The 26,263-nt window shown below is 38.0% G+C and overlaps 2 protein-coding genes across 3 annotated transcripts in view; one reads left to right on the top strand and one right to left on the bottom strand.

Moving 5' to 3' along the window:
- The first annotated feature begins 344 nt into the window (after window positions 1-344).
- LOC125311253 (filensin) lies at window positions 345-5,713 on the top strand. Of its 2 annotated transcripts, none has more exons than XM_048269133.1 (8): window positions 345-967; window positions 1,372-1,432; window positions 1,583-1,678; window positions 2,401-2,493; window positions 2,877-2,990; window positions 3,092-3,312; window positions 3,917-4,008; window positions 4,306-5,713. In XM_048269133.1, exons 1-8 carry the CDS (start codon window positions 588-590, stop codon window positions 5,298-5,300), a joined length of 2,052 nt encoding a protein of 683 aa, XP_048125090.1. In that variant the 5' UTR covers window positions 345-587; the 3' UTR covers window positions 5,301-5,713. The 2 variants fall into 2 exon arrangements, with proteins under 2 accessions (XP_048125090.1, XP_048125091.1); XM_048269134.1 differs by having other exon boundaries at window positions 826-967; window positions 1,606-1,678.
- A 2,210-nt stretch (window positions 5,714-7,923) lies between these two features.
- The window catches only part of pcsk2 (proprotein convertase subtilisin/kexin type 2), a 33,342-nt gene continuing 15,002 nt past the window's right edge, over window positions 7,924-26,263 (bottom strand). The window contains exons 3-12 of the mRNA XM_048269135.1: window positions 25,536-25,649; window positions 24,969-25,077; window positions 24,526-24,563; window positions 19,450-19,526; window positions 17,843-17,931; window positions 17,502-17,677; window positions 15,645-15,860; window positions 14,385-14,485; window positions 12,483-12,710; window positions 7,924-8,749 (exon numbers count right to left, since the gene is read on the bottom strand). Coding sequence (XP_048125092.1) covers window positions 8,263-8,749; window positions 12,483-12,710; window positions 14,385-14,485; window positions 15,645-15,860; window positions 17,502-17,677; window positions 17,843-17,931; window positions 19,450-19,526; window positions 24,526-24,563; window positions 24,969-25,077; window positions 25,536-25,649 — 1,635 coding nt within the window. The 3' untranslated portion in view covers window positions 7,924-8,262. The remainder of the gene's footprint in view (window positions 8,750-12,482; window positions 12,711-14,384; window positions 14,486-15,644; window positions 15,861-17,501; window positions 17,678-17,842; window positions 17,932-19,449; window positions 19,527-24,525; window positions 24,564-24,968; window positions 25,078-25,535; window positions 25,650-26,263) is intronic.

Here is a 26,263-nt window from a genome sequence, read left to right as displayed (position 1 = left end):
TACTGTGCCACCAGGGATTTATCATTAGCACATTTTTTTCTATGTCACAATGTTTTTTGTTCGATATCTGCATATTGTTCATGGAAAAGTTCTGCAGCTATTACTAAAACAAAGGGATACCAGTTGTATCCAGATCAGTCTAATGCCTACTCATAGTTGCCTCTACCCTTTGTTGAAGTGCACACCATGCATTTTATTTACCTCACCTTCCAAATAAAATGGAAACAGCTGAGCATTGGACAAAAAATATTGATAATGGTTTGTTTGACACAGCATAGTCTTGTCCTGCATGCTATCAGTCTTTTTTTGCACCATCAACAATGACAGTGCTTTTGTGGGAAGCAGTAACAATGGGTAAACAATTCTCTGGAACACCCCAGGGGCAGAGCAGGCATGCCATGACTGGGGGGGAAGGTTTTTAGCTATTTCGCCCATGGTTTGAGAGGGGCAGCCTTCAGTCTAACATGAGACAGCAGAGGGTGAGCACCCTAGTTTTCACACACTAAAGGTGCTGAAGAGAGTGAGCACACATAACTCAGCCCCACAGTAGTGGAGTGGAGAGAGGAGTTGTACAGCAGCAGGGCAACATGTTTAAAACCAGCTACTTACGGGAGGTTCGTAAGGAAAAGTATGAGCGTTCGGATGTTTTTGAAGAAGCAAGCAGCCCAGAGGCTTGCTCTACTTCTTCAGGTCCCACAGCTGCACAAGGTTGGGAAAGCTTGCAAGAGCTGAACAGCCGGTTTGCCCGTTACATCAACCGGGCACGTGTGCTGGAGCAGCGCAATGCCATCTTTCGCAAGCAGCTAGAGACACTGCAGAGGATGGAGGAGGCATCTGGCCTGGAGGAAGCTTTTGGTGAGCAGATTAATCTGAATCGGCAGCGCATCCGAGAGCTCTACTCTGACCGTGCCAAACTTGAACGAGAGCTGAAGGATGCAGAACGTATGCTAGATGAGTTCACCAACAGGTGAGACAATGCTTATGAATCAGATGGGATAATTTAGCGATTCTCACCTTTTCCACTGTGCTCTTTGATCATATATTTAGATGAAGTCACTTTGGTTAGTTAGTTTTGAAGAAAATATTGTATCATTTTATGTATGCTTAGTATTACCCCTTGCACCAAGTGTGTTGGAAACTGACAAAAACGATCAGTGCAATACCAGGTTTGAGTAGTGATTCTCCGTATTATCAGTGTATCAACACTTGAAGCTGTTATTTTAAGGTAAAAGATCTACATAGTGATGGGTATACATACTGTATAGTGAAGCTTTGGTTCAGATTTGATTGGGTCCGCAATGACATGATACTGCATGATAAGCACATATCACCAGGATGTACACAGCAAAATTACAGTAATGTTTTTCACAGGTATAGAAATGAATGTGACTATCAAGAACAGCTGCGAGGTACACTGGAACAACTTAATAAGGTACCATACCATATGAATAGCTGTTGTAAGTGTGAAACATGTGGTTCTGTAAATGTCGGGAATAAATGTTACAAAAGCATGACCTAAAATTGCAACCAAGAAAGAACTGGTTAGTCTTAAAAAAATGTAAAAAAATTCTTACACTTGCAGGAAGCTGATAATGCTCTACTCAGAAACCTTGAGTACCAGATCCAGTCTCAGTTCCTCCAAGATGACATCAACTCTACCAAAGACAGACATAAAAAGGTAAAATATACTTTACAAGATTTATTTCCTATAGGAAATCATTATGGGCTTTATGGGTCTTCCAAAATGTCCATGAAATACATGGTTTGCTACTGTGCCCCTTTACATTGCATATTTAGATTGTCACTGTAAGGTTTAGCGGCAATCACTCAGGGATATATATGTATATATTTATATGTAAATAAATCCTTTGTCTTACCTGTGGTGTTAAAGTTATTAAACTATCTTTAGTTAGACGTGAGAGTTTGTTCATCATTCAAGTTAATGAATTAGGGCTCATGTTTTTTTTTCCAGCTATCACATTATCATATCTGCATTTTAAGCATACCAGTGTTCATAATAATGTGCAGTATAACTGATTGCATTATTGATTGAATGGATGGTTGATTCATATTTAAGATCTATTTACAACTGAATGAAATACATGGGCATGGCTTTTCATATCCCATTCCACTGTCCCTTGTGTTTCTCTGCATTAGTAAACATCAGGGGCACAGGCAAAAATATTGTCAAGGCCCTAATTAAGTGGTAGTGTTTTTAAGTAGCTCAGATTACATCCATTCATTAAAACTGAGCACTGTACTGTAACAGTGCAGTTGTGATTTCTGATTCTATGCTTGCAGAAATGAGGCAGTACAATGAGGGGCATGTATGTTTGGGATGGTTAATGATACATATTGACATAGTTCAGAAACACATTACTTACGATTTTTGTCTTCTAGAATCTGGCAGAAATCCAAACTTACGTGAACATTCTACAACAAATCAACCAGACAACTCCTCTTTTGCCTAATGTGTCAGTTGGGATATCAGAGGTATGTTTATCAGATATCATTTTGTTTAGTTCAGTCAAAATGAGGTCAGGTAAATTATAATTGGATTTAAACGTGTCCACTGTAATTGCACATTTTTTCCTTTGCCACATTGCAGTGTTATAGCGAAGAGTGTTTGCTTTTAAGTATGTGCATCAGGTGTATTCCACATATATAGAATATCATTTAAAGCACTGATTGAATAATGTCAAACACTGATTTGCACCTTATGTGTGTATTTATATTGCAGGCCCTCTATATTGGATATTGCATATTTTTGTCTCTTTTATTTTATTTTCAGTTCTGTTTTATGTTACCCTGATGGCTCTTACAAGTGGACTCACACTTGCATGTAACTAGATTCCTCTCTTTTTTATTATCCTTAGGAACAGGAAAAACTTCTTGCACAGCGACGTGTTCCAGCACTGCAAAGTCAGCTGGAGGAGTACAAGAGTGCCCTCTGCCAGCTACAAGCACAAAAGCAAAGACTACAGACAGAGGTTGGTGATTATATTCACATACCTGAGTATTCATACCTTGTAGCCTCCTGTAATGCTACACTACACTATCTAGAAACTGTTTTGCCTTCTCTGTCCCATAGACTTCTGTGTTGGAGCAAGCCATAAAAAGTACACAGGAAAGCTATGATGATGAGATTCAGCTGTACAATGAGCAGATTGAGTCATTAAGGAAGGAGATTGAGGAGGCCGAACGCACACTGGAAAAGTACACCAATGAGTGCAGGCACCTGGCAATCTACCAGTCCTCCCTTGAAAATGAACTGGACAGATATAAAAGGATCATTGAAAACGAGGACAACAGGTCAGTGTCAGACTAAACATGGCAAACTTTCAGGAGGGTATGTAATACTGTATTTCCAGTAACCACACTTTTGTTGAAGTTGTACAGCCTTAGCATATTGTTCTTTGTCATGCTCTGGACTGCACACAAAACAATATTCACCACATGGTGGCACTATTTCTCCACCTTTCTTTATCATTTCACATTCATGTTCAAACCTTGAATTTGTAAATGTATTAATATTTTTTTGCGATTTATAACATTTTAGATTCATCCCATCAGTCTGGGTATTGAGGTTTTAATACCATAGTCAGTTAGCTATAAGAGCACAGTAAACACTGCTTTCATTCCAGTATCTAATTCTCTAGTAAATTCATTGAAATTAAATAAAATGTATTGGATTTTTCTAAATTTACAGTGTATTCACAAAAGACAAGTTATGTTCTTCAGACATGATGTACCAACAACCAAAACGTCTTATTGTGTAAAAAGTTAAATGAAATTGGAATTAGAGCATCAAATAATAATTACTGCTTTTTCTGTCCTAAATCAGTTTAGGTGGAGACGGCTACAATGAAATAGATTGATTAATACCATCTTGATGTGCTTCATATCTCTCTCACAGGTTAAATTCAGCAATAATTGGAACTCCAATTACGTTGTTCACAACTAATTTCAGATATATTCACAACCCCACAGTGCCCAGGGGAGGGAAAGGTGAGAAATGGAATAAAGATGGTGTAATATGCTTGTGTATGCAGGTAAATCAAGTGAATGGGAAAGCTCCAATTAGGGAGGTGAACTAACAGTCTTTAAATTCATACTGAATTATACTGGTGTGCTGCACTGTGAAACGAAAGAGCAAAACAGTCATGCATTTAATATTTCTCATTACAGAAAATGGTAAATTGATCTACATTTATCTTCTAAAATTTATTTTGAAAACTTTAATTGTCAACTCATGCAATATACTTTTTTTGTTGTTTGTCTGCCATATGCTCGATTCTCTTACAGACATCACTCAGGCCATACAGGATATTACCAGTGTGAAATACCGTCAGAAAAATCTGGCAAAGAAGGTGAACAAAAAGAGAGAAATCACCCCAAGAGATGTGATGGATAGTGGTCTAGAGGAAAGGGTGTCTGGTGTGGAGGATGAAAAGAAAGGAATGGTGGAGGTGGAGGTGGAGGAGGGTGACGTGAGGCGTGAGGACATCCCCCTTCACACTGGTGTTGCACGTCAAGATGTTCCAGATGGTGCTCAGATCAGTAAGGCATTTGACACGCTTTGTAACATTGTTCGAGACCGCATGAGGAAATACAAAAAGCCTGAGCCTATAGCTGATTTCTACACAAAAGGCCGCTATGTTCTTGTCACTGGTGATTCGAGCTATCTTGATCCCTGCTTCTACACATCATCTCCTTCTGGTGGTCATGTCTTTGTGACCATTTGGGATGGAATGATGCCCCCTTATGATCCCTATGCCACACCCTCAAAACCATCTCCCACCCCCAGTCCTACACCTAGGCCTCTCTCTCCCTCCTCCCCCTCAGAAGACGGAGACTCACAGGGCCATAAAGGAAAGGGAGAGAGAGGAGGGGATAACAAAGGTAAAGGGAAAGATGGAGGACATGGTGGTAAAGGCAATCATAAATCAAAGAATGGAGATCACAACCCAAAAGCCAAGGACCCTGGACCCACATCTCCAAACACAAATCAAGGACCCACCCCTGCTCCTACCACACCGAAAAATCACAATGCAGGTCAGCCAGGGCCCCGTAACGGTAAAAACATGGATGACAGCAATTCCCGAAGGGGGCCACCACCCATGCCTTTCCCAAGAACCAACATACCTCCTGATTCAATGAGTTATGAGAAGGTGGAAGTGGTGGAGTCTGTAGAGAAATTGTCACCTGACAACAAAGTGAAAGGCTACGAAGAGACCGCTATGGTTGTAGAGACCATGATTGAAAAGACCAGCAAAAAGAAACATGGTGATCGAACCTGAGATGATGAAACATAACAGTCTAAAACTAAAAATCCTAACAAACATTGCCACATTCCAGCATTCCTGCCTCATGACTGCAAGTTTCTAGATTATTCTTAATCATGCTCTTGCTGGGTCTGACTGTGCTATTTACCTCTCTGCCAGTTACTCTGGCCTTTACTGTCTGAAAACTTGGGGATCATTTTTTTTTCAAGGCCATGACCTCCCCCTTATAAATAAGAATGACTTGAATCTTCTTTAGCATAGATGACATAGAATCTGAATGTTCCAAATTTATAATTTGAATAATGCTGCTGCCCTCATACAACACAAGTTCAGTCTGAAAAGTCTGGTGCACAAAACACCTGATTTGAAATGCCAGCAGAGCTCTGCTGTGTATTGTTTTCAAAATAAAATCCCAAACCTCGCAAGTACACGTATCTGGTTGTTCTGTGTCTGGTTGTTGTTCATGATAAGTAATTATGATATACCTCTGTAGTGTCATTACATTATCTACCCTGTCCCTAGAATAAATCCTAACCTTATTCCCGGGAACGTCTTATCAACATCAGTAAAACGTGGAAATTGAGCATTAAGAACATACTACTTAGAGATTTAATGTTTAATGATTAAATAAAGTTTAATGTTTACGTGTTGCCAAAGTATGATTTAAAAGTATGGTTTGGAATTACATTAAACCAAGTTAATTTAGCCTTGTGTAGTTTAACTTTACTATTTGCAGAAGAAATTCTTAGCCTGTATGTAAGAACACTAAGTATAAAGATAAAATTTGAACATCTGAACTACTAAACTGGTAAAGGCCAGTACCACACAGGTGCACCCATGGTCATATTTACAACATCCATAAATTAAGGTGTTGCTTGTAAGATTTTGTCCGAGGTGACTCTTCCATATTTCATGAGAGTCACCCACTTGAAACAGATGTGAGCACAGCTTAATTGTTGTAGACTCTCATTACCACACTGGGGATGGAAAACCAATGCCTAGTCAAACACACTGCTCAAAGGTGTCATTTCTGCAATTGATTTCTGTAATATAGTGTTTACTATGAAACAACATACATTTCCAATTTTACTAGTAAGCTGGAATTTGTTTTCTAAACTTCTCAATCTGATTCCTTTACAGTATGGCTTTTGTCTACATTTTGCATGAGAGATCAGATTTGACCCTTTCATGGTGTGATTGGCAAAATATAATAAGTGAGATGCTTATGGTGCAGCGGTTAAGGCAAGATTTTCACAAGAATCTTGAAACTTGGTATGGGAGTACAAAATATATAGTTCCCAGCCATCTTGATTTTAAATATGCCAAAATATGCCATTTTGTCTGTATCTGTAATACTATACTGCTCTAAACATAGAACATAATGGGTCTACAACCATGTTTTCTGCATTATGAAAGTCCATGGGGTATGAAAATGGTTGCCATATTGGAGTTCAAGATGGTGGCCATGTTTTTACATACTCCATAGGAGCTCCAAAATGCAGATCTTTCCACAAACAACGTTAATAACAATATCATTATAGTATCCAGTATCTCCAAAGCAGGTTCATCAAACTTGGCATACTTAGTCATTATAAGGGCTCAATGAACTGATCACTCAATGTTGAGGGGTCAGAGGTTAATGCTGCAAGAGGTCACTCTTGAAATTGTTTGCAAACTCTCCCAAGCAGGTTGAGAGAACTTCATCAAACCAGATGAACCAAATCAGTTCAGCACTATAAAGTCCACATGAACTGGTAAGATGTGATAGAACATGAATTGAGACATATCGCACCTTCCTCCATACTTTGTTGCACCATGACCTGTACATAGTCATACATTGAATATTGGTGAACCAAGTGTACCATTTATACATGTTGGCCTGTACCTGGCTTGTAGGTTTGTCTCAGGCTTTGCAACTATGGCTTCCCACTATATCAGTTGTCCAGGAAGGAACAGAAATTCCACTGAGGCCATGATGAACAGCAAGCATTTTTTAGTTCACTAAGCAGTAGTAGGCTATGCTTGTTCAAAATGTCATGCCGTCTGCAAAAACAGAATGATTCCGAAGCTGAGCCACTCTACTCTCAACATGTTAAAGTCACACTATGCAATATTTCTACCCTAATATAACCTTTACAAAGCTAATTTGATGGTAAACAAACGTTCACCTAGTATAATCATACAGCATAGCCGTAGCGAGTTGATAACGAGAGAACCAGCCATGCAAGAATAGTTAACCCGAAGACATCTCACTAGAATCGTTGTCAGTAGATATAGCTCTTTGTTAATCCTTCACCTTCACAACAAAAGCATTTTCATTGTGTACAGAAGTAGGCTATTTTCAACGGCAGAGTAAAATATAAATATATCGCGACCCCTGGGGAAGCTAAAAATACCTAAAAACTGCATAGTATATCTTTAAAGTATGAAAATACCTCTGTAATATCTTTACCTATAATGCTTGAGTAAAGTCTACTTATTCAGTCTAGTAATATAAGAAGCGGTTAAGTAGATTTATTTGTAGATAGACTGGAGGATATGAAATTAGCTTGAAATTAGTTGTTAAAATTATTCCACAGTCTTTGCCTTTTACACATAAATTGAAAAAAGCATGAAAATATAACAAATAACTTGTCAATGCTGTTTGCAAGATACTAAACTTTAAGTAGAATGACACAAATTATAATTTACACAAACTGTACAACAGTTGTCTTTTCAGAGAAAAAGGATTAAGGTGGAGAACATAATATAGTACGTATATACTTATATTCTATTTACATACATTTTTTTAATAAAAACAATACAGAAAACAAGGCATTTTTTCCCTTTATAGATACGTTACAGTTATTATGATCTGGATTCAAGGAATAGTAAACAAAAGACAGGAAACAGCAGCCACAGAAAAGAAAAATATAGAGGCCAACAAAGAAGAGAGAGAAGGACAGAAAGTGTGAGAGGAAGGGCATCATGCAGTAGTCTAATTTTTAGTCATCAAACTCTTCAGGCTTCTCTCCAGGGCTTCATCTAATTCCTCTTCCAATTCCTCTTTTTTAGACATGGCCAGTTTGGATTGGTAGTCACGCACTATCTGGTCAATATAAGGGGCACTTTGTGTTCCATGGACCATTAGGGTCCACTCTCGCAAAATTCCTGTCTGAGGTACTTCACCCTGAAAGTGAATTTCCAGCACCCAGGTTCCACGAGGATCCTCTCCCCAGGAGTGAGTGGTCATGAAAGGCCACTTGTCAAAGCCCACCTTAGCATCATCATCACGAGGTCGGCGACTCAGAAGGATAGATTTGGTTCCCATAGGAGAAGTCATGTTCATATTGAGGTCGCCGCGACGGCTGGCATTTACAGTTACCACAGCCTGCACATGCTCAAGGTATCGCACGTAGTTCTCCTTCCCTTGGCAGGCATCAGTGGTAATGGTTAGGATTAACTTGTCTTCAGACTGAATTTTACTGTAACAAAAAGAAACAATAGAAAGTCAACTTAAGAAAACCAAATAAAGTGAAAATAATTATTACATAATAATAATTCAATCAATAACAAATAATTAGTGCTAATCGCCCAAGTAATTTTTTGAGAATGGTAATTCATCTTTATCTTTATTTTCTTATTTTTATTTATTTGCCTGACTTACAGAACGCAACTTATAGATGTTAATTAATAGCATAATAAGTGCCTTGCTCAAGGGGACAACAGCAGCTGCTCATGAATAGAACCCATGACTTTCAGGTTGCTGCATGCTAACTGGCTCCGAGACAGAATTTCTTTCCTTTTTTCACTTTGTGGATTGAATAGTGTGTGAAATGATATCTCTATATCTGAATGGCCTAGTTTAAAACTACCAATTATTGACACGTCACATAGCGCAAAGTAGCAGAAATGAGTTTAGTCATTTTTAGCATTTTATTTAATATTTTAAGAAACATGATGGAGGGTGACTTTAAATAACAGTTTGTCATCGGTCTTCAGATGTTTTATGGAAATGGCGCACTGTAAACAAATGAATGTACTGAGAACTTCCTTGTCTGTGCAAAGACCCACAGGGTTGCGTTTAGTGTGGTGTGGTATTAAATCAGTTTTGCCCTGTTCATTAAATTAGCATTAGGTTTGTGTAGATTGGTATTAACACATTGTATTGAGCCCAAGGATTTAATAGTCCACTAATTGTCCATGAACTTTTTGTACACAAAGTTTAGATCTTTGCTATTTTAAATGGTTGTCTAAATGCCAGAGCACTTTGTCATTCTAAAAAAACTAGTGCAGTGCCCGTTCAAAACATGCTATTCCTATAGAAAACCCATAGTCCAATTACAAGCCTGCAGGTTTAAAAATAGGACGATAGGGAAAAACATCAGTCCAGCTAAGCATTCAAAAATGAATATTGAATATTATTATATTATAATAAAAGTGCAGTAGGCGGAATATAAGCATGGGTGCATTTGACATTTTTTTACAGATCAAAGTGACATTGGCCTAACAGCTGTTCTGAGTTAAGGCTAATTGAATGTTAATCCTAATTGAATAACTTGATGATAGAGAAGACAAACACACTTTTTGTGGAATGATGCATGGTCATATGAAATTGACAACGGTGTGACTTTCCAAAAGTCTCTGCTATACTGTAAGTGATGCCACGCTCTGCCACTCTGTGTCTATAGCTTGGGTGGCCAGAGTAGAATTCTTTTCATGTGTGGCATTCTGAAACTGTCCTTAATTTCGGGACCTAGCAGTTGGAATTGTCACTTGTTTTGATTCAGGATTGTGCAGTCAAAATTGTCATTTGTATATTCTTGTAAGTCTACAGACATTCCAAAGTAGGCTATCCAAGGTGTCAGTTTCTGAACACATATTTTTTTACGTCGTTTTGAATTGACAGTGCATACCCGTGTGGGTTGGCGTGTTGTTGCAAAATCCGCTAAATAATTTAATGTAAGCAAACCCCATCCAGAGGCAGTCTATATTGTTGAGGTCAGACATGAAAATCATCCAAACATCTTAGCCTGCTCTGCACAGTAGTGACTTTCTACCCATGTGCACTGTGTGAGAGTCTACAGCGGCTAGAGCACTGAAAGTCAATGTGTGCTTCTTTTAACAATATTTAACAATACAATAAACATTTTTTTTAACCAAACAGCGTCAAACTTGGCACTGCACTCACTCGTGCCCGTAGCAAGACGTTTGAAATCACTCACTGCGAAAAACAGAAACAAACAAACACACTCACAGACAGATAGATGCTCCTGTCATTATACATAGAAGATAAATAACAACACAAACATATATTCCTAAAAAGGATAAAGTTCCTGTGCACAGCCTTCCAGGTGCTGGTGAGGTGCAGTCGTTCCTTTTAAACATATATTCCTGTTTGTAATCTTATTGGCTGATGAAAGTACATCTGCTTGTTCTCTCAGCAGTTTTCCTCCTCTCTGTACAGTCCCTCTATCGTATTCAGTATACTGTACACTCTGCATTTGTCCCTTCTGTACAGTCCCTCTATAGTATTCAGTATACTGTACACTCTGCATTTGTCCCTTCTGTACAGTCCCTCTATAGTATTCAGTATACTGTACACTCTGCATTTGTCCCTTCCTACTGTTGCCTACAGTATAGGGTCTGGGATTCATTAGTCTTGTTGTGACTGTGTTACTGATGGTGCTTTATGTATTAGAATATTAGAAGTTTCTTTGTGAATAATTTTATGTATGAATTGTATGTAGAATTATTCTTTGTGAATAATTTTATGTATAAAGATTATTTTGTGAATAATCTTTATGACAAGTTAAAGGGTATACTGACTGGAGAGATTAGAGAAAAGAAAATTATATCATATATGTCCTTTCCAGAAAAGGCTTCAGTCAAAAAAAGAAAGTATTGCGTGGGTTTAAAAAAGCTTGCTGTGTTGCCGTGGGAGCACAAAAGCCTTGGTCTAACTGCCATTGTGGAGCTGTGTGATAGCACCAAAGGGGCTGGCCTGTGCAGTCATAAAGTGTCCATAATGGCATTATCCAGGGGAGGCTTCAGTGGCCTTTGCCATTACCACTGTCACATTGAGAGGGCACAGAGGGGGAAGAGAACCAGAGGACAAGAGCTTCTTAGAAAGAAGATTCAACAGATATGTAATAAAGCTATATATGTAAGAAATTGTGTTTAGAACAAACTTAATAAAATATTGATTCATAAGGATTACATTATATTACTGTATATTCATTATTCACCCCATTCATTAATCATAAAATGTTTCAGGCCCAGGATGACACCTTGCATTATTTCATTCAGATTACCCTTTTATAATGTGAGCATTTAATTTCATATCAATCTCGTCAGATGCAGTATAACACCACCAGTCCCACTGACGACAGCAAGTAAGGGATGATAGTCCACCAGCCATTCTTTAAAAGAAAAAAAAGATTGGAGACTGGATTAACAGGGCCTGTTTTTCTAACAGGGCTTCTGTTGACTTGTTGTATGGTTTTCAAGGGTATTTGAATGGCATCCTTTTGAATCACTCTCCTCTTTTGAAGACAGATTAACATATTTCTCCACCTGTTGGCAGAATTTTCTGATGTCAAATTGAAACATGTTTGACTGATCTCTTATGAAATGGCACAAGAGTGATTATTTGAGTAGTGGCAACACTTATTTTCAAAAGTTTCCTTTCCTTAGACTGCCTTTCTTGAAGTATAAAATATGTTTTTATGGGCAAGGTTTGCCCAAGTTGTTTTGTGGCCTTTTTTGGAACCTGGGTGGTCCACAGAGATCACGTTTTTTTACAGTGTTCATGACACAGGCAGCTAGCGGATGGTGAGGTGATGTTTGCTGTAAGTGACAAAAAATGTTTTAGCCTAAAAAACGTATGACATCGCTTAGAGCACCTTTAATTAAGCTATTCGCTAGTTACCAAGCGTTTAAAATACCATTGCTAAAATAGGGGCCATAATAAGGTTTTAAAATCACTGGTGTGTTTGCTTTAGAACAAAAGAGTTGAGGGTAACTCTTTGCCGGCAAATAACAGGGACAGTAAAATTTCATTAGTGTGAGAGGGACAGCAAACTCCTAATGGATGTCAGAGGCAAATTGTCAACTGTAACACCTCTCCTGTGTATATCTGAAATTGGTCAAATAGCCTCTAACAACTTAGCATCATATAGCTACAGGGTCTTAGATAAAAAAGAGTGAATGACTTACTGTGTCTCCTGGACCGAACCAGCCACACAGTGGAATCTTTCTGGAACTGTCTTCCACTCCTTAGCCATCTTTACCATGCCTCCGGCATCCAACACACCATAGCCGAACAAGTGGTTGAACTCAAGACCTACTCCATTACGTTGCCACTGGTGCACCTCATCATGAAGTTGGTTTCGCTTGGAGGTCAGAACTGCCAAGTGCTGCATGTCCCTCCAGGTCAGGTTCGGACTATTCACACACACACACACACACACACACACACACACACACACACACACACACCACACACACACACAGAGAGAGAGAGAGAGAGGTTCCTAGACATTTTCCATTTCAAAATTCCATACTCAAATTTTCAAACTTCTCGGTTCATTTTTCTGACCATATTCTATGTCAATGGAGTGTTCTACTAGCATTGTGAAGAGCTGTATAATAATGTTTATTATTAACTTGGTAGCACTTGGATACTTTTCGTTGGGGGAAGTGCTGTGTTGGAAGGTGCACTCACATTTTTAGTTCTCTGTAGATACAGCATAGCCTACATATATTGGAGACTAGTGCACTGCTGGCAGAGGCCTCAGAAATCACCATAAACAATATTATTTGTTTGCAATAACAGTTTATCAGATAATGCAGTATCCATGTCTTGGTATCTTTTACAAAATCAAAAAAGTCTACCAGTGTTTTAGCCAAAAATAGCAGAGCTACGCAAACATACCAGTGCACAATGGTGTAGGGCACTTGCATAGAACAGGGGTTCTCGATTTGGTTTTGGTACCAGGGTCCCCTTGTGGGAGAATTTTTTTTCTGAGGACCCCCATTCAATTGTATCTTGATGATGTGGACTGACAGTTAAGCTACACAACAGTAGGAATGGTTCATTATGACCTGAGTGAAGTGATTAGTACTGTAGATGCAATAGTCTGGAAACACAAATATTTCTCCATACCCTTGTTTCTTTTTTCCATACTTATCCAGACCTGGAAATTACTAAAATCAAATTCCATACTTTTCCAGGTTTTCCATACTGCGTAGGAACCCTGAGCCTGGTCTGTGAAATGAGTCATTTCTGCATCAAGGTGTGTATTTACTCTGGTCACTAAGAGCCTTATATCAGTGCTCAGCTTGAGTGTACTTAGGCAGAGAGAATGGGCTCATAAGCTCACATGCACTATTTACCTTCAGCCAGGCCAGAGGCCTGCTGCTCTTTTCTCCTGCTGACAGCAACATCATTATTTAGAGGTAAGTAAACACTGCAGCTTCACAAGAGCAAGTCCACATCAATGTTTACTAACTGTGCAACACGACCATATGCCTTCAACTGACAACAGAGGTGTCCGTACAGAAAGGAGTGAATGGAGCAAATAATGGGGTAATGATGGTGTCCACATGTTCAAACAAGGACACTTTTGTTTGAAAACGCAGCTAATATCACATTACAAATGGCCATTTTAGAGTTAAATTCATTATATTAGAGGGGCACTGGTAAATATGATTTTGCTATCATTGGTAACAATAAAATACCACTTCAATAATAATTGTGCATTTCATACATTTCTCTCTAATGTAGCTGTTAATTATAGGTCTATGTGTCTTAGCATATGTTAATCAGTGGTGTGGTGGGCATACAAACCTCTGCAACCATTTGTTCCTTGGTAGCCTGAAAGTGTTTCTGTATATTTGTCAGATAAAGGGGGTTTTTGAGGGCTTCAATCAAAAAGCCATTGTTAAAACTGACTATAGGTAAGAAGAGGCCCTATCCTGCTTGTAATTGAAGTGTAGCTCATTACAGCTTATCTGCTTAGTTAGGTATGCCAGCCAACAGAGCTATCTTGCATAGTGATGCTATTCTCTTTTTGACAATTTCCACCGTCCTTTTGTAGGGGGAAAAGGTGTACATACTTCGCCTCCAGAGCCAACGCAAACACGCCGGCTGCTTCTGGAGCAGCAGCAGAGGTTCCAGAATGACGCAGAGTGCAGTTTCCATACAGATCTGTGGTGGCCTGCACCAAAAGGATACACAGTAACAGTAAAAATCCGCTGACTCACATCACATCTTATTGAATCCATCAACACCCTGACAATATACACAAATGAAGCAGGAATGTATGGTAATATAGTCAAGGCTAGAATGTCGAGGGAATACAACAGGGAAATGTACATAAATGTACAATAACTTGAATATGATTTGGGAATTGCTGGTCCTTGAAATACAAGCTTCTGTAGCAGACCCAGGCCTGCCAAGTGTCATATTAGTAATTATTACATATTTATTCACCTCAGTGCACACTATCTTATGATAACATTGTTTTAAACCAATACTGTATGATTTTCTTAAAGGTGCCCATACACAAGTTTCAGATAAGTAAATAGAGAAACATCTGTTTGAATATTTATAGCTGACCAAAGAAATGTTGATCCTGTTTACATGTCAGTTTGATGGACATGCATGCATGATTGACTCTCTAGGTTGTCACATATCTTTAACGTCACTATGTTGCTCCGAGGGGCACTGAAGGACTGAAGGTGTGTGTATGCATCACACAAGGATGTTTTACATGGCAAAACAAAATTTAGTCACTTGAGTGTGATTGAAATAGTAAAATATAATCTGCTTTTGATGGCAGTGCATATATTACTGTACCTTACTGTATGTTTATGGGAGGAAAAGTTGTAAAATGCATATTAGCTTTTTGGGAAGATAACATGTTCATGTTATAACAGGATAACACAAACTGATATATCTGTCCTTAGCTGGATTCATAATGTACTAATGGCACAGCCTGAATTGCACAACATAAACGTCACATAAACAGCAGCAACCAGATAGAGAAACATCCCTTTAGTGCCTAGGGACAGAGCTGATCTTTCCTCAATCCTTTATTACACTATTTTTCTCTCCTTTCTCTCTCTTGCTTCTCCTTCATATCTTCCACTCTTTGTTGGTCAATTGTAAAGGCTTTTCTGCAAGTCCACCCAGGTCAAATTTAATGTCATTATATTGTTTTTTTTTTTATTTAAATATCCTTTGTTACTAATACAAATCTGTTATGTGTACTAAAATTAAAGGGAATTTTAAAAACGGAACATTTTACATAGAGGTACTTCTAAAGGACTCACACACACAGAAATAAAAAACACACAAATAAATTAAGCACATACCACACCAGCCTCAGGGTTCCTCTTACGTCCATTACTGAAGGTGGAGGCCAGTGTTGAGGAGCAGCTCTCATCATACAGAGCTGTTCGCCCATCATTAATGGCTGAGTTAATGGAGATGGTCCACATGCTGGAGGCATAGCCATCACAGTTACAGTCGTCATAGCTACCGCCATCTCCAGAGGCCCAGACATAGATACTGCCTTTCCCACCACGACCCTGTGGGACAATAAAACAAAAGAGCCCCTTTACCTAGTTTCTATTATAACGTTCCTGTAACTACAAGCTGGTGCTGGTCTTTGTCCTCTGTCTGAGGAACTAAACAAATTACTTCAATAGTTTTTGTTGTTGTTTAGTGCGTGAAATTTCCATTTCCAACAATCTGGTGTTTTGAACTGGTTTATGCTGCCTTCACTTTTAGCAAAGAATAATAATAACCAGAACAAAGCTGCTCTGCTTGGACCCCTAATAATAATAATAATAATAATAATAATAATAATAATAATATTTTTTGTAAAAATCAAAACACAAATCAAGCAAGGATCAATCATTAGTCTGTCTAATTTTAGGTAACTGTTTAGGAAACATTTAGTAACAGGATAATGACGGCAGTGACTGCAGAATTTTCATAGAAGAGAACCCAGACAAACCTGTTAGCAATTGAAATTTGAGAAGGAGTCTGGTGTTAACCAGGCTATCCTCTCATGATCATTGTGAAGTTGGAATGAAATTAGACAATCTCCTGACATTCACCACATAGCTAGATCTTTATAAATAACCTGGTTGTATTTGGCAGTGAAAATGTTTTAAAATTGTGAACAGAGAATGAATGATTGAAATTATATTATTACATCATTTAAACAGTTGCAAAGTTATGAAAAAAGACAAAATGTTTTTGTTGGATGAAAGGAACTTAAAGGTCTGTTCAAGTCCTATGACCAACCAAAGGATGTATACCCTATTAATTACCAAATAAACATTACATTACAACACATTAAAAAGGGAAAATACTTGTACTTTTGAATACTTGAGCATTTTAAAAGGAATCAAATCTGATTTAGCAACTTTCACTTGTATTGGAGTAATACTTCACAAGGTGTATATCTGTACTTTCACTTAAGTAAAGGAATTGTGTACTTCGTCCCCCTCTGGCAGTATGGTTTTTTCATCAAAACTGTCCAGAACCCACAGCAATATTGACATCTCACATTGTAATCTCATCTGATGCATTCAGTTTAAAGGGATTACACAACAATGCCATTGATCAACTTTAACCCTTACAACCCCTTCACTGATTACCTTTGCCTGGCTCTGCCCACAACTATAATTTAACAACCAATCACAGCTTGAGAGAGAGAGAGAGAGAGAGATTATTACTTATGTTTTTTACTGCTGTTAATTCTAGATCCTTTATTTCCACCCCACACTGATGCACCTCTCCTTTTTATGTATAAAGAAAGAGAGAGAGAGAAAAAGAAAGATGTCGCTATTTCTAACAGCCACATTTAAATTGTAAAATGCTACTTGAAATACTGTGAGAGATTGTTATGCTGTGCTATTCACGCGATTATTCTCACAAAGTTATTTTTCCCTTTTGAAAACAAACCCCAGCATTTTACATACAACCCTTTCTTTTCCATCCAACTGATATTAGTGACAAATTTAACAAGAATGCCAAGAATTAAACCCTTTTAAACATTTTGCATGCTGACATTTTGCATGTCAGGTGAATTTTTGCAGGTGTCAGGTGAATGTGAGGTGAATTTTTATGTGAGGTGAATTTTTTATCAATTTATATAGCCCTGTCTCTATGGCACACTAAATCCATTTCTAATCACCACTCCTTGATAAACAGTCTACCTTATTAACGCCATCCGCCATAGCTTGCAGTGTGAGCTCCCGTGGGCCATCTACCGTCTTGCCATCATCAGTGGGTCCCCAGCTGGCACTATAGATGTCAATAACCTGAGGCATATGACTGATGGAGGACGCCTCAATGATATCCGTCATGAAGGGTTGGTCCAACATTCGAATACCTGTGTGTAGTAATTCAAGAAGATATTATTTCTTTGCATTTTACTGTCATAACATTTATGGATTTTTTCTTAAAGATCATTTCTGCTATTTAAATTACTATCAAGCTCAAAGCTCAAATGGCTTGGGTAATATAAGCTGATTCTGTCACATTGGTAAAAACATACCAGCCACTTTGGAGTTGTAAGCAACACCCACTCCACAGATGTTGTTGTTGGCTACAGCAGATACTTCACCTGCACATCTGGTGCCATGACTGCAAATATATGTAAAAAGGAAAGAGGAGAACGGATAAATATGAGGATGAAACTGAGACGGATAATGTATGTGCTGTTTTATTCCCGAAATGATAATTATAATAATAATAATAATAATAATAATAATAATAAGGCTGTCAAGCGATTACAAAAATAATCTACTTAATTACATACTCTGTGATTAATTAATCTACATTAATCACCAGCATCCAAATTTGCTATGAAAGTATTTTTAAAAATATTTCAATTCAAAATTTGGCAGATTAGTGAATCAATGAAAAGCCACACCAACATAAAAAACTTTAAAGGTGCTCTAAGCGATGTTGGGTAACGTCACTTCTGTTGATGTTCAAACAAAACAGAGAGCTAGCCCGCTACTCCCTCCCCATCTCTCCTATGCAATGGAAACACTCCTAAACAAAAATGTTTAGCTTAGAAACCACGTAACATCGCTTAGAGATGTTTTTAGCATGGTACAGTGTTCAAAGTCAGAGGTTTGTAAAGTAGCAGAAGGCAAAGGAAAGGTCATGTCTTTGACCACAGAGGCTTGAAACATGAGGGCCGCCAATCTGTTCTCTCTCACACATTCCTGCATGTTCTAGCAGCATCTGACATTACGCAGGGAATCCTCTCCAATAAGGACAGGACCAAGTCTTAGCAGAATCAATCACTAAGGGAGCACATGTTTTTGGGGGCCTAGCAGCAAAGCTGCAAAGGCTTCCTTAGTGTTTCTCCCTTTTTTCTTCTACTACTTCTTTCTTTTGCCACAGGAGTCTTTGACAACCCATAGAACTGTCTGATAAAAAGTTGTGAAATTTTAGCACACTGATTTGGGACAGATCTTCTTTTCACCAAGTTTCATGTCTGCACCTCAAGCTGTATGTTCGATTTTCAATGTGTTGAACATTTTCACAGGTCACACAAATTATCCATTCTTCACAAAATTTGGCACAGATAACCTAAAGACCAAGCCTCACAAGTTACCTATTGTCAATTTCATCAGATGAGGCCGCCAAATAGGAAGTGAGGTCATATCTCTGCTAATCTTTGGTCGGATGTCATGATACTTGTTGAGTGCTTGCCACCTTGCCATTGACATAAAAACATGTTTTCATGACAACAATGTTTAGCTCGGCTGTTAGGTCCCAACATTACTGCTTGCAGCTATATATTTTCTTAAATAGTTTTGTAAGTAAAAATGTTTTCTGACTAAAAGTCTCCTAAACACAGAGAGAGAGAGAGAGAGAGAGAGAGAGAGAGAGAGAGAGAGAGAGAGAGAGTCCTTTTCCTCTAAAAAATAAACCATGGTTTTTAATAAACTAAATGTAGTGCCATTTCTGGCTCTCTAAATACCAATAGCGAAAACATAATATTGTGCACCCCCTGTTAAAAAATATGTTTGGGAATTGCCATTGGCCAATTGCCATATAGGTCCATTTGCTCTATACAGCAGTGTGCCTGACAAAGTGGGGAGAAACTAGTGGGTCAAATCCCCTGTCCCAATGTGTAGCCATTACCTGTTAAACCAGTCATCTGTGTAACGGGGGTATGGGTATGGGTCATTACTACTGAAATCATAGCTGGCCTCAGCATTCTGAAAGAAAAAAAGTTTGGGTAAAATACTATATAGACACTGAGACAGAAAGAAGGCTAGTATAACCAAGAGAGCATTTTCAAAGCATTCAGAAATAATATACATATATCTTAAGGGGCTTTCATACCTATTTTGTTTTGGATCACAGGCTCTAGGTGGGCGGTCTCGGCCCATTTGTTTGGTTCCAAATCACAGTGTGATCGCTGTGTTGAAATATACCAAACAATTTGATTTTTTTTGCACTCCACGTTCCAATTGAACTGCTCTAAACGAGCCAGGTGTGAAAGCACCCTTAGAATACATATTATGAGACAAAATATTCCACATTCTATTATTGGGCTTTGTTTATTTTATAAGTTGAAAAAGTATTATTATCATCATTATTACTACTACTATTGACCAGGACTCCCTGGTAGAAGAGACATTGTATCTTAAATGAGACTTTACTGGCTAAATAAAGAATAAATAAATAATCATTCTTATTATTATATTATTAGAGGAATAATAATGTGCTGTGAGAAGTGCAAATTAATAGCCACCATTACTTCAACATCTCTTGACTTCATGCAAGATGCCATATCTCTTGAGTTGCAGTAGCAGTACATTCTCACAGCTGAAAGGCAGACTTATTTCTCCCGTTATTTATTTTTATTCAAATGGGCAAAGGAGTAGCAGGAATCTGATGTGCATATTAATAATCCAAGAGATACCCATGAATTTGAACTACAATAGCAAATGGAAAGAATCTGAGTCAGCAAAACCCATCTAAGATCAAGGTTTCCTCTGATTTCCTTTATCTTAATCAAGTGAATCTCGAGAGGTTCCTGATGTGGTGGTAACTGCTTGTTTTGCTTTATTCTCTCATGACTAATTTGCACATTAGAATCTATAGCAAATAAAACATGAAAATACTGGAGGTTAATCAGACTTGCCCTACAGTGATGGGGAAGATAGAGTTTGGTATAAACAGACATTGATGAGTTGTTCTTTTCAAATAATTAACACCATGGGTGGATTTTTTTGGAACGGTGGAAACCAAACCATGTCATAAAATATCAGAGACATGACATCATTCTGTCATTTCAACAAATTGCAATGACATTGATCAATTAGATAAGAAAAATACATCCAGGGCCTCTGTTCTGCATACACAATTATGTGGATTTCAGTTGACAATAAATGCGTTGACATCTAAATGAATTAATGATCTATAATCCTAATAGAAGACAGATATTATTACAAGATTATAATACCTGAGGGGGGTTCAAAAATGTTATGTGCTGTGTAAGGCTTCTTATTTTTTCAGTATTAAACGTTCTGTAGTCAATATAGTACTAAGCAATGAGAGAATATTCTTTTGTCTGATTCCACAGTGAGAGGGGGGTTAAAGTATGAATATAAGAGGGTAAAGGGAGGTTGGGGTGTGAGTAAAATAAACAAATTCATCACACAGAGCATCTACAGCAGGGAAATATATTTAAATACAAATACTATTGTTTATTAAAGCATATTTTAAACTTTAAACCCAGATTCTTCCTGAATAACAGATATCTAAAACCATCTAAATCTAGTTATATATAAATAAATCTGAATTTACCGATGCAAAAATGTTAGAGACAATGCCTCCTGAGTTCATTCTAAATTGTATTTGGCACACACTTTTTTATTGGGGCAAACTAGACCTTAGAGAGAGTGTTTGCCACCATCATTGAGGGATGAAATGTGAGTTTAGGCCAATATTCTTCAATCTATTGATAAGTAATGGTGTGTGCATTGACGTTATGAAGAAACAGGCACTTTTCATGACCTTGACCTTAGAGTCTTGAGTGCCTGATCTGATTTGGTTAGCACTTCGGACTTGTAACCGGAGGGTTGCCGGTTCGAACCCCGACCAGTAGGAACATCTGAAGTGCCCTTGAGCATGGCACCTAACCCCTCACTGCTCCCCAAGCGCCGCTGTTGTTGCAGGCAGCTCACTGCGTCGGAATTAGTGTGTGCTTCACCTCACTGTGTGTTCACTGTGTGCTGAGTGTGTTTCACTAATTCACGGATTGGGATAAATGCAGAGACCAAATTCCCTCACGGGATCAAAAGAGTATATATACTTATACTATACTATACTTATACTATATCTCCTCATGTAGCCTTTACAGAGATTAATTATGTCATGATGGATGAAAAACCTTCAAGCAACCTGGACGATATCTTGCTTGCACTTAATTACATGTAGGACCTCATGTGATCCTGACCTTTGACCCGATGACCTTGAGTAGACAACCAGTCCATCTAGCCTAAGTAGATATTAACTGTGGCAGGTTTAATGAATACCACTAAAAGCCACTTGGAATATACTGTACAAACACCGTATTATGGGATGTAATCAGTCCATGTAGCTGTGTTGTGATTAACTGGGAGATATCATATAGACATTGTGCCGCAAAGGCTGGAACCACACAGGGATGCACGCACAGATGCAGAGGCAGATGAGTGGAAAACAGTATGCCTGGCAGCTGCTGACCAGGTATTTCATGGGGTCTGTGAGAACAAGGTAGTTGTCAATATATTGCTGGTTTATTTACCAGACAGATGAGGTTGAGGTTAAGTTAAGCAGACACTTTTGCCCAAAACGACTTACATAAGAGGTGGGTCTTTAAATGCAAGTACTAAAATTGACTAAATTGTGAGGGTTATTCCCCCAATAGGGAGACCACTCATTTGGACAGTCTGGCTTTCGAGCCCTCTGTACAGGCCTGGGCTATGTGTCTACCTTTTTGACATATGCCAGAGCAACAGCGAACAATGTCTAAGTAGCAATTATGAAATCAATACATTCTTCACATGGTTTCAGAGTGGCATACATAGGCTCCACGCAGTACCCAAGACAACCCCTCCGCCCCCCTTGACAGTGGAATTATTGGGATGTCCAGCTTTTTTCCTCTTTGTCCTCCTTTTTTGAGGTGTCGAAGCAAGTCTCCCTGGTGGTCACCATATCCCCCACCAAGGTAGAAGTAATATTATTCTCTTTACACTGTGCTATGTTAGCCACAGAACAGTCCTGGCATTTTTAAATGGTGTAGAATTACTGCCCTGTACTATCTCTCTGTTTGATGACAATTACTATATATATTTCCTGATCACTAAACTTTTGTTTCCTTTTCTGTCCCTCACTAATTCCATACTTCTACTCAATAGCTCTTTAATTCAATTGAGAGCATGGATAAATTATTCCTTTCAATTGAATGCATTGATTATGTCATCTGTCTCAGCTTTAGTATATTTAACGAAAAATGAAAAGGCACAGTGTTCGCCATGAGCGTACAGGCCAAGTCACTGTTTGCACTTAATTAATCAATAAGTCACTGACTGCTGTTAAAAGAGTGTGTGGGTTTGATGATAAACATAACAGCAATGAGGTTGTGGGAGGGAAGATTGGGTTTCCAGAGAAAGTGTGTGCAGCGCAGCAAGACACAGCAGAGCAGTGAAGCGTGTGCAGTACTTCCACAATACAGATGATGGGTGGTTATTTTTTTTCCCTTCCAAGGCAGAACAAAATGATTTTCATACTATTGCACAGCTATTATTGCTGTCTGTTTGATTAGTTATTTGATGGCTGTATGCTGTGCCATGTTTATGAATTTCCTGGCCTATAACGAAACAGAATGAAATGGTATCAACCATATCCTACTCTGAGGTATCCAATCGTTTTGTTTAGCTGTTTCTGACTCTCCATGAATTATACTGAAAGCATAATATCACAGTTGAATTACTGTAGGACACATTTACTCCCAGTGGCACCAGTAGGCCAAACATCCTTGATTACTCCGCTTCAACCCTCTCTGAGTACGCCTTTTAATTGTGTTGAATATTGAAGCTGAATATTGGGTGAACTGGAATGGGTCAATCCCTGGGATATTCAACATCTATCTGAGAGGATGCACATGACCAACTGCTATCCTTCCTTTAGTTATGTGTTCACTGTTTAATGTTATTATTTTTGTCCTTCCTGTTATTCTAAACCTCAATTAAGGCATCACACCCACAACTGAAAACCGTAAAAAACCTAGTAACCTAGGAACCAAGATGGCAGCACACACAGTTGCAGCGGCTCAGTAGCTTCCTATTCTTTTTTTAATTATATTTTTAATAGACTTATGAATGATGCACTGACAGGAAACCACTTTAAAATTCTGTTGTACCTGTGACAATGACAATAAAAACATATTCCATTCTAAAAGGGACAAACATATATCTGTTTTTGAGCAACAGATCAGCATACATTTTGATAGCAAATTTGAATAACTTGTTAAAATTCTACACTTTAATGAGACCACAGATACAGTGCACCTGGAAAGTTTTCACACCCTTTCAAGTTTTCCACATTTTGTTATGTTGCACTGTATATGTGCACTGTATATTCTTCACAGATATAGGTATATAGATACTGAGTATATAGATACTGACCCCAGATATATCTTTCATAGATATAGGTACAGTATATTGCTAATACACAAGGTTATATACAATATACAGTACAGGGCTGTCCCGGTTGATTATGGACTAAATCCACAGCATCGGCAATTGTGTGAGTACCCCTTTATATTTTATGATCAGTCATATGTAAACTGCAAAGACACTGTTGTCAGAATCCCCCTAAGGAAATAAAATTATAAATAAAATGTATATAAAAATATTTGCGGTTATTATTAAAGAGGGCTCTGAATTAGTCATCAAATCAAATACTTTACTTTTAGCTTTTAAGTTTCAATGACCTGGGGCCAACCACTTCATCTGTATTAAATTACAAAATGTACCCACATTTTTTCTCATCCAACTATAGAGAGATAAAAGCATCAAACAACTTGTTCAAAGTAACTGGCATAAATGACATCCACTCTTCTTCTCTGGGGGACTCAGACTCTCCATTACAACGTTTCAGATGCACAATGGAGCAGATACAAACCAAATCAAATTATAAAACGAATAAAACCTTATGACTTACATAATTTGCCGCAAGGTCTGGGTGTAGATAGTCAATTCCTAAAAATAGGTGGATAAATTTCCATGTAAGCATGTGAAGTATTGTTTTGTATTACATTGCACTTATAGTGTATGACAAACTGATGAACCAAATGAAAAGTACAGTATAAGAAATGTTTACTATATACCTAGTAAGATTTCATAAAATAAAAGCACAGCAATGAGAAATGTAATGATTATTCATAGATAATCATTCTATCAGAATTGTTGGCAAGCAATGGCAAGACACAGCAAATCTAACTTTTGTATCAGTTTGTGGTGGCGCAGTAATGGAATTGGATTTTACAATCATATACGGTTCGGATCGGAATTACTCATTTTAGAATTGTTAATCTTTATAAAATATGATAAGCAAAAGATAATTAGGACTCAAGTGAGTCATTTTATACATCATAAAGTACATACCATCATCCATAATGGCAATTGTCACCCCTTTCCCGGTGAATCCTAGCTCCCAGGCTTCAGCCACATTCAGATCGAGCCCAGGCGTGCCATCTGCCTGGCCTGTGTTTATCTGATCAGACAGAGTATCAAGATTTTGACTTTCAAGGAAATCAGCCAGAGAAATGAGAAAAATGTGCAGGAGACTTATGCAAATGGGATGAAAGATTTTTGAACTGATTTTTGAATCAGCAATGATTTCCCCTATTATTTTTATGTTTATTATTTATTATATTATTTATTATAATTTACAGTCTGCAAAATACATGTTTCTGAGTGTATAGCCAGACATGGATTCTGCAAGTCTCATGATGGCTTCTTATTAAAGCTCTTAGATAGAATTTCATACTGGATACTTTCATAACATGTTACACGGCATTTTAAACAGAACTGTACAACTACAACAAGGTGACAATTCATTAGATTAATATGCACTGTTGTGTTGGCAAATAAAGCAACATCATCTTAAATTTAACATAAAGCAATTCAGGATCCTTATACAAGTTTATACAGAGTGATGTGATTACTTACAAGATACCACTGCTTTGTGAAAAGAGGGTCACTCATGTTGATGTCAACAGAGTTAATGTCCCTGTACCCTCGTTTCTGACGACCAAATCCCATCTGTTGAAGCACATTTTTCACCTGATGGTAAACACAAGTTGACAATTGTAGGAAATTACACATCCACATAAACCATCAATCAAATATCTTTCTCAAAGGTTATATACACACAAGCTCAAGGAGTAAATTTTCTTACACATTAACTGAGGCATTTATCATTATTCTGGAAAAATGTATTTGGATGTGCAATATCAGATGATAAAATTAAGAAACTAGTTCTAAGAGGCTGTAGGTTCCAGTGATTTTTGAACAGGGCATTGTTAGGCATAAATAGAAAATATAAATAAATATATCCACAAGCGGCAATCATTGGGGTCCAAGTAGTTGGTGGTTTTAACCCTTACGAGCCCGACCGTTCTAATTTCGTTACAAAAGTAACGATGGCCAATCGTCTAATATCTCAGCTGTCCAATGACTGATTTTATTTCTGAAATCTTCCCCGTAATGCTGACAACATAAGCTTCAATTTGATATGATTGGTTAAGGGGTTTATGGCGAGAAATGTTTTGGATACTTGAAGATGAGTCTTGAAAAAATATTTTCACTTGAGTCGGTGCATTTGACGTGGACAGCCGGATGCCACCTGCACTTAAGTTGGAGTTTACCTCGACTGGAAACCACACAGCTGGATAAAA

Source organism: Alosa alosa, chromosome 18, assembly GCF_017589495.1.
Source record: "Alosa alosa isolate M-15738 ecotype Scorff River chromosome 18, AALO_Geno_1.1, whole genome shotgun sequence".
Taxonomy (NCBI): domain Eukaryota; kingdom Metazoa; phylum Chordata; class Actinopteri; order Clupeiformes; family Clupeidae; genus Alosa; species Alosa alosa.
This window is presented reverse-complemented; position numbering and strand designations above follow the sequence as displayed.